General features: G+C 35.2%; 1 protein-coding gene across 1 annotated transcript in view; it reads right to left on the bottom strand.

Annotated features, from left to right (window-relative positions):
- LOC108689885 (Down syndrome cell adhesion molecule-like protein Dscam2) overlaps positions 1-8887 on the bottom strand; it is a 93370-nt gene that overhangs the window by 13947 nt on the left and 70536 nt on the right. The window contains exons 13-16 of the mRNA XM_018196840.1: positions 5955-6074; positions 2710-2886; positions 1791-1938; positions 470-771 (exon numbers count right to left, since the gene is read on the bottom strand). Coding sequence (XP_018052329.1) covers positions 470-771; positions 1791-1938; positions 2710-2886; positions 5955-6074 — 747 coding nt within the window. The remainder of the gene's footprint in view (positions 1-469; positions 772-1790; positions 1939-2709; positions 2887-5954; positions 6075-8887) is intronic.

The raw sequence follows: 8887 nt of genomic DNA on the forward strand, positions 1-8887 counted from the left end.
CCCCCCCCCATTATTTTAATCATATAGTCAACCATGAGTTTTTATAATGAAATTGTGTCATACAATTTTGAAATATCTTTATTATTTTTATCATAATTAATCATAAAACTTTTACATCAAAACTATGACAATCTATTTCCAATTTCTAATTTTAATTTGTTTCTATATGGTTTTTAATTATAATTATCCAAATTATAATTAATATCCTAATTGATGAAACGAAAAGTTTAAATATCAATTTAAAAATTATACTTAATTTATAGAAACTATTCTACTTTATCATTTTATTTAATTTAGAAACAATTCTATTCTAACAATAAACTTGATTTATACATGATGTGGCAGTCAATGTGCCGTCGGCCAGGAACGTAACGATCTATAACGAGTTGCTCTCGGCTTTCGATCGATAGTGATTGAGGTTTGCGCCCATACACCGAAAAAGGTAAACGAAAGGAGAAATAATTTGTACCTTGCGCCTCCTTGTACTGCACGATATAGTTGGTGATGGGCGAGCTGACGTGGCTCGCGTCCCGATCGGTCGCCGGCGAGGACCAGGCCAGTAGGATCGACCGGCTGCCCTGTTCGGCCACGTGCAGATTGCGTGGGAAATCGGGTGGCTCCTGCACGAGCAAGTGGATCATCGCCTTGTCGCGACCATACGCATTCGCGGCGACGCAGATGTAGTCGCCGCGGTCCATGTGGCTCGCCTGAATGATCCGCAGCTCGGTGGTGACACGTCCTGACGCGTCCGCCGTATTGTCTACCGCGTATCTGAAACCAGAGAGCAAAGCGGTTATGCGATTAATCGATATGCGGTGATCTCGCGGTGAGAGAGAGGGGTTTAAGAGGCTCGAGTTTAAGAGAGAAATTTCTATAAGAATTACGCTAAATTATATTTAAGGTGGATTAATTATAAAGAGAGATAATCTGTTGATTACTTTGTTTATTGACGTAAGGAATTTCGTCAAATATTTTACAGCGAGATGTTAGTCAAGGATATTACTTTTAATAGATGAAATTAATTTTTCAGAATCTACGGATATTATTTCATTGTAATAACAAATTAATTCTTATTCCGCCATCAAAATAGCGATGTTACACCGATAAACTACATTTTCCCAGAGATAGACTACTTTAGCAGAAAATTAACGAGTCCACGAATCCTTTTACGAACAAATTCGCTTGGTACAATTTCCTCGTTATTAACAAAACAGGTTTTGAGGTAATATCAAATAATTGGTTATAATAGCGAAGTTTGGTCATTTTCACATCGAATATACAATAGCGGCGATGGTTTACTGCGACAATAAAATTTTTTTACTTTATATGTACGTATAATGGTTTAAAAATGGAATTTGTATGTTTTGTTATGTAAAATACATTATAGGTACTTAGAATAGTCTAACAATTACAGATAGACTTGTAACATGTGAAAAGTTGAAATAATTTGTAAAATCCATTTTAAATACAGAATATATACATATATACATATATATTTGTTGTATTTATAAATAAGCTGCTGCCGCTTAATGTAGTTGTATAGTTTCAATATATATTATCCGTTTTAATGTATAAAATAGAATTCTAAATACGTACAGTTATTCAAACAGATTTCGTATCTAAAGAGGATTCTACGAATAACGAATTTAATTTGTTTTTGATTTGAACGTTTCGTGAATGTAGTGCACGATGATAAGGTAACGTCAGAATGGTACTTCCGTCAAACGGTATGCGCATTTCAAACCTGTGAGCTTTCACGCGAAAGACGCATAATTAATTCCAATACGAACCTAACGTCGTAATTAGGATCGATCTTGCTGTCACGAACACGCCAACTAAGATCAAGAGGCGCGTCTCCCTCGGCCTCGCAGCGCAATATTACGCTCTCCCCTCGTCGCACTGATTCCTGTCTCGTCCTTACTGTCACCTGGGGACCCGCTGTAGCGAGAAGTGAGAATTTTTCATCAGAAAAATTTTGCACGGCACTCACGGCTCACACAATAAACATCAAACACAAGACAAGACAATAAAATCAATTTTTGCTATAACTCACAAATGTACCTTTTTGTAATTATAAACGAGCGATTCAATTTTGTTTGCGTCGAAATCGCACGGCCAATCTACAGTACTTTGTTGAATGCTCGTTTATTTCATAGCCAGAAAAAAAAAGATCAATTATCGATGCATGATGCTATTCCGAATAAGCGCGTGTGTTTGTGCATGCCGTGTGTGTAACCTCTCACAGAGAGGATTCATGCAGTGATGCGAAGCAATTATCCAGTGACGAATATTGTAGTAATGCTATTGAATTTCCGGCGGACATGCCCGTGTGTGTGCAAATTCAAATTAACAAATTTATTAAATTCATGACTGTTGCATTACATATCGCCGCCTACGTATGAATATCATATAATAACAAATTAAATTCCTGCTGCTCTCTCCATTAAATCTCCAAAGATAATTTTAAAGAGAAAGAGAGAGAGAGAGAAAGAATTTTTTATACAGTCTGCAGATGATATCCTACAATAAATTTACGAAAAAATTTACGACAGACACTTTTTCGCCTAATCCACGGCGGCGGCGGTAAAGAACTACCCAGTTTCGATCACTTCGCATGATCCAGCGCGACCCAAACTAAATCCCAGATCTACTATCTTGGATCTAGGATCCAGACGACGACGGTAACTCTAGGTTTCGTGAATATTTTACCATGAACCGTTAACCGAATGAGCTTGCTGAGGCCAGGCCCGATGCCGTTGCTCGCCTGGCATAGATAGAATCCGGCGTGATCCCGCGATACCCGCGGGATCACCAGGGATCCATTTCTGGCCACCCCGGCGCCTTCCGTGCCGTATCCCAGCTCTCTGTAGTCACCCGGAGTTTCACCTAAATGTGCAAAGATACATCTTTACGTTTCTGCATAATAGACATGTTCGCGGAAAATTACTACCATACTACGTTTTACGAGCTCTATGGGCTTTTTGTAAAGTCCATTCTACATATAATTACATAATAATAATAAATAAGTTATAAGTGATTATAAGAATTGATCAATCAGTCGAATATGAAAAGAATATTCGACTGTGATTAATCAATTCTTATAACTATCACTTAGACCGGAATCCATAGTTCTTAATCTCAAGACAATCTCAAGCATCGTCTTAAGACGTTAATACGGCTCTCTGATTGATTCATGACATCTCGAGCACTAGCTTAAGACCATCTCGAATCTTGAGCAATGTCTATGGATTCTGTCCTAACAATCAGGACTGGACAAAATACATCTTAAAATATTTGAAATGCAAAATACAAAATATTGTCAATCTTAGTATTTACTAAATACAAAATATTTTCAATCTTTCGATTTGAAATATAACATTTTTTGACTTTCAAATTGAAAAATTGAAAGTATTTTGTATTTCATATTTTAAATACTTTAAGACATATTTTCCCCAGTCTTGGTTATAACTACTTTTACGCAATTCTAGGATAAACTTTTGCAATCATGGAAGAGCATAAATTAAAATTTGTTGGTATTTTATTTTCCAGCTTTAATTGGACGATGCCATCCGTCTGCCATGATGATAAACGTTTTTATTTCAAGTTGACATTACTGATATATTTATTTTCTGGGACTTCTCTTTATTCTTTCCATTTTATTCTATTCTGTTCTAGTGCGTACCATATTAAAAATAAAATAAAAATTGTGAAGTTTATATTTTATTTGTTTATGTTTTATTTGTGGAATTTTCATTTCTCACGCATCCTTAGTTATTGTACAACAAAACTCGCTATACAACGTGTTTACATTTTATCGGTAGATATTCTAGACTCATCAGAAACTAAAATAAGAAAGAAAGGAATCAGATATTTCAGGAGGAAAGATCTTCATGAATGCGCATGATAGATAACAAAATCTTATTCTTCGCGTAATTTCAGGTAAACTTTACTTTAACAGCGTTTTGATTTGGAGGCATACTCAACTGCTAGAATATTTAATTTTCAAACTTTATAAATTGTAAAAAAATAACATTAAGTTTTACCGGAGGAAAAATGATTTCCCAGCTCACAGCATGAAGCATCACCTTGTTTACGCCTTATTACAAAACATCCTGTTGTATACCGATTTAAATGCCAAGAAATAACGCGAAAAAAGTTCTTTAAATGATGTTTTATAAACGCATTTTTGAATACATGAATGTCTAAATGATTTAAAAACATAACGCGTCGGAGGTTAAATACGAGTATACGAAGCGTATGCTTGGGAATCTCTTTTCTCGTAGACCTTTCCTTATTCGCTTATTCTATCTTTTCATAAATAAACGAACGAGCGAAAGATGTATCAAAGTATATACCACCCACATAACTTCAAACGGTAAAGATTTACTTCGCGAGAGCTCCTCCCGTGCAAGGTAAACCGAACATTTTGAAAGCGCCTCTTTTGAGTAATCAGTCTTTTCGCAGGAGTCTTCCGAGAAATTATGTCTCGAAACTCTTACGGCAGTCTCGTCTCTCGTCGGCGGCATTCTCGACCGATGCAAATTGCGTTTGCGCACTCGACCTAGTGGCAGATAGTTACAATATTACACAAGGTTTAATAAAACCATGATAAAACCACGTTCTACGCTGTTCGCATCTAATATGAATCGTGACAGGACATACTGGAACGTCTTTCCTCGACACAGTGCTTCTTTTTTCATGTTCGATACTGCTGTCTGCATGGCATGCATCGCTCGACAGCGCGGCGGATCGATGCTTCCCCGACATCTTTCCCGAGATACATAGTGAATGATGAAAAACACAAATATCCACATGGGATATTCTCGTCTTTTATTTTTGCAACAACTTTGAGATACGTATTCGGACGATGGAGAGAACTTTTACGGATTAATATTTGAGTAACGAGAACGCTTAACATGTATCAGAATGTAACGCATAACATGCGGTAGGAACGTTATGTATGTATAATACGATATGTATAATACGACACAACTAACTCACTGAAAACATTTTACGGACAAATGTGTACTAGTTTTCCAGCTGTGGTTAATTAAAATTAATAAAAATATTCTGGAATTTGATAACAATCTCATCACTGCGACGTATAACTGCGCAGTTATCGAGCCAAGACGCACAAAGAGCTTTTTTGCAAACTGTTGTCGCCGGCGTAGGAACGATTTGGCTCGCGAAAATACAATCAGACTAAACAGCGAAGAATGCATTCCGCGCCAAAACGAAGTTGAAATTTAGGAGGAAAAATAGAGAGGATAGAAGAAAAGTCTCTGGCGAAAGTACGTCATATCAAATCTGCACGCTCAGCGAATTGACGAAATTAATTATACAGTTCTATCCATAGAACTTTTATCTATAGATAAGACTTATTTCTGACTATGGACTGGATACCCGTCCGTGGAGACGACCGACGATTCAGCGAAATTCGTGATTGATTACTGTTTCCAAAGCGTCCTTTTTTTTCCCGTCGACGCTTCGCCGGTCGTAACTTAAATGAAAATTACGTAATGTTCGTGCGAACAAAGTTCTCGCTTAATCGACAGGAGATTATTAGAAAATGTAATAATATCTATGTCATATCTCACTTTAAAGTTAGTTTGAAATAAATAATCGATGTCAATGTAAATTTTTGAAAAATGCATTCTCGAATACGTTAAAAAAATGATTTGTGATGTAAGTAAATATTTCATTTATATTTGTGGATTATTTATAATACAGATAAAACGTCACAAAATTAACTGTTCCAGTTTCTATTAAAAAATTGGGAGCCTTCTTCTATTAAGAATATCCGTTTTATACTTAAGAGAGATCAGGTGCGAATGAGCGTTCTCATTTCTCGCGCCACGTCGGAGACGTAATACATCTCTCGGTAACGTAGCTGGGAACGGAGGTAGAGAGGAGAGTTATCTCCGAGATCCCACCTTTAAGGAGTCGTGACTTACCGATAGATTGCTTCCAAGTCACAGTCGGAATGGGGAATCCTTCGGCCTGACAGGCGATGGAGACGCCGTGACCTACAACCGCGTTCTGGTCGATAGGTTCCACGGTCCACCTCGGAGGTACTAAAAATACGAATCAATTGGCTTAGAATCTTCACTCGAATTCGTATCCGCCAGAATTTTACGCGATGCCCCCTCGTTTCCGTCACCGTTCATCTCGTTTTTTCTTAGGAACTTGCAATTACATGACGCCATAAAATTTAAAACACTGCTATTAAATCGATAATGACCGTCGAGAACATTTGCGTCGCAGTCGCGCCCATGCATATTACAAAGATTCTACATTTCTATAATTAATGATAATGGCTAAAAACAAGAACAGTGTACATCAATATGTAATCATTGCTATATTACAAATTTATTACAAATTCCTTTTGATTTAATTTGCAGAATATTGAGAGTAATACGCAATTTATCCCGCGTTATCCCGTTATTTCCTAAAGATAATATCATGTAAAACCGTCAAACGATATCGATTTTCATTTCACAGCCCCGCTACGATTTTATCTTTTATCAATTCGGTCTAAAAATATATATGATATGACAGGTTATTTATTTGAACAGTCATTCTCTATATATTCAAACATTGGATCGATACTTTACTGCGATATAAACGGTGACGAATACCAATGGCAATGACTAAATTAATGTTTACCTAATGTGTTAATAATTGTGTAATGCATGCATCTCTTTCTTTCAACTAGATTATATACTTACACAATTTGCTGAAAATTGTAACAGTGTTATACTACGGAATCCATTAAGGCTACGACTAAATTACTTGAATTGACGATGTTATGTATATATGTTATGTATAAAAATAAACGAGAATGGATTTTGCCGCAATTATCTACTTTTAATTTCATTAGGAATTCAAGCAATGTTAAATATATCAAGGAAACAAAATTTAGAATATTTAATTAAGAAAATAATAGAAAGTAAAGGACATGCATCTTTAATAATAGTAATAATAATAATAATAATAATAATAATAATAATAATAATAGAGAGAAAGAGAGAGAAATGATTACTAAATCTACATAAAAAAAATTCTCTAATTAAATAACCTACATAAATTATAAATTATATGATGAAAATGGGAAATATAAACAGGAATAAAAGGTATCTGAATAAAAGAAAAAACTGTCCGTTTAAAATACATGAGAGTAGTTAGTATAAATTGAAGTATATAAATATATGTCGAGAAAATATAATATACACATAATATAGTACGAGTATATGAAACGTAATATCATGCAAAAAATGCAAAGTTGATCATTATCATAAGGAACGTAACAACGCAAGCACCATTCCAAGTAAACAGAGCCGTAAGACGGATGTAATATAAAATGCTTCCAGACAACGACAAACGCAAACGATACCGTGGCAATGTACCGTAATGATACCGAAAATAGAAAGACACGTAGTATAAGGAGGAATATCACTTTTACATTCTTCCATCGTCATTCCAAGTCGCTCTCGCAGAAAAAAGGGAGAGGGGGGAATTGTAACCAGAAACAGGTTAACTACGCGAATGCATGCTTATGCACACCCGTATCATAGACAATTGTTGCATTACATTAGCACAACGTCTCGAATATCAACTCGCTACGATACTCTACCTAATACATTCGCGGAAACGTCCTTTAAAAAATCTGAACACACGTGAATAATACTTCTACGCTCAAGACTGAAATATTTCAATTTCGAGGTCTACATCGATTCCAGCGATGCTGCTTGCGGTAAACGTACGGAATATAGGGAATGATATATCAAGAGTCAATACATTTTATATTGGGCCTTACCGGCATACCGGATCAACGGACTCTGGAATAGGTCGTGTGTGCTACTGTTGAATTACTTTGCATATCGAAAGATATGCACTCTCGTTAAAATTCGCAAATAGAACCGTTCCTGTTCTAACGATCTCGTGAAAATCTATAATTATCTCTCGCTGACGAGCATGCAAACAAGTAAAGTCGGCGATACATCTGTCGTCTACACGATTTATCTGTCCAAGCATTCCTTGCCTGTGTGATTCTCGATTTCCAACACCAAACGAAAATTCTATCGAGCTATCCTCGAAGACAAACGAAAGAAATCGGGATATGGCGGCATCATGCCAGGTATTGTTTTCGATAGCGCGACTACGATTTCAGAATTATCAACTTTCCTTTCTCTGTTGTTGTCACCTTTCAATCTCACCTTTATGCACTTAAAAAAAAACATTTTAACAAACATTTTATTAATTAATGAGGACAATTAATGGGTATTTTCGTCAAATTGCTTCTTTCGAACTGGATGCATCAAATGTGGAAACAAAATACCAAGTAAGTAGTACAACCAGACATACATACGTATCCAGTGAGTAGTAACTGACTTGGTATGACCGCGTACAAATAGAGCAACCAGACATACGTAGTACATCAGCGCATAAGTAACAAACATACTTCGTATAATATGGCAACGTGCAAATAATACGACCTGCAGACATATACATATAATATCCCGACACGTAAGTAGTAACAGAAATATAAAATAAAAAAGATTTTCTATTTTTTAATATTAAAATCGGTCTACTCAAATGCTTGTTGAAATTTTCAACATATTTGAATGTCAATTTAATATAATATAATTATATTATTTGAATATTTTGTATTAAATTCATATTTAATATTTTTTAATGTCAAAATAATACAATATGAGTAAAAGAACAAATAATATAAAAATAAAAATAATGTAATATAAAAATATATTTTGAAATGTAAAGTCCAATATTAATGAATAAATTAATAAATTAATGTTCATTTAATGAAGAAAATAATATCAATTCAATAATATAAATATTAATTTTATTAAAAAATATGCTTCCACAG

This window comes from Atta colombica, unplaced genomic scaffold (genome assembly GCF_001594045.1).
Source record: "Atta colombica isolate Treedump-2 unplaced genomic scaffold, Acol1.0 scaffold281, whole genome shotgun sequence".
NCBI lineage: Eukaryota > Metazoa > Arthropoda > Insecta > Hymenoptera > Formicidae > Atta > Atta colombica.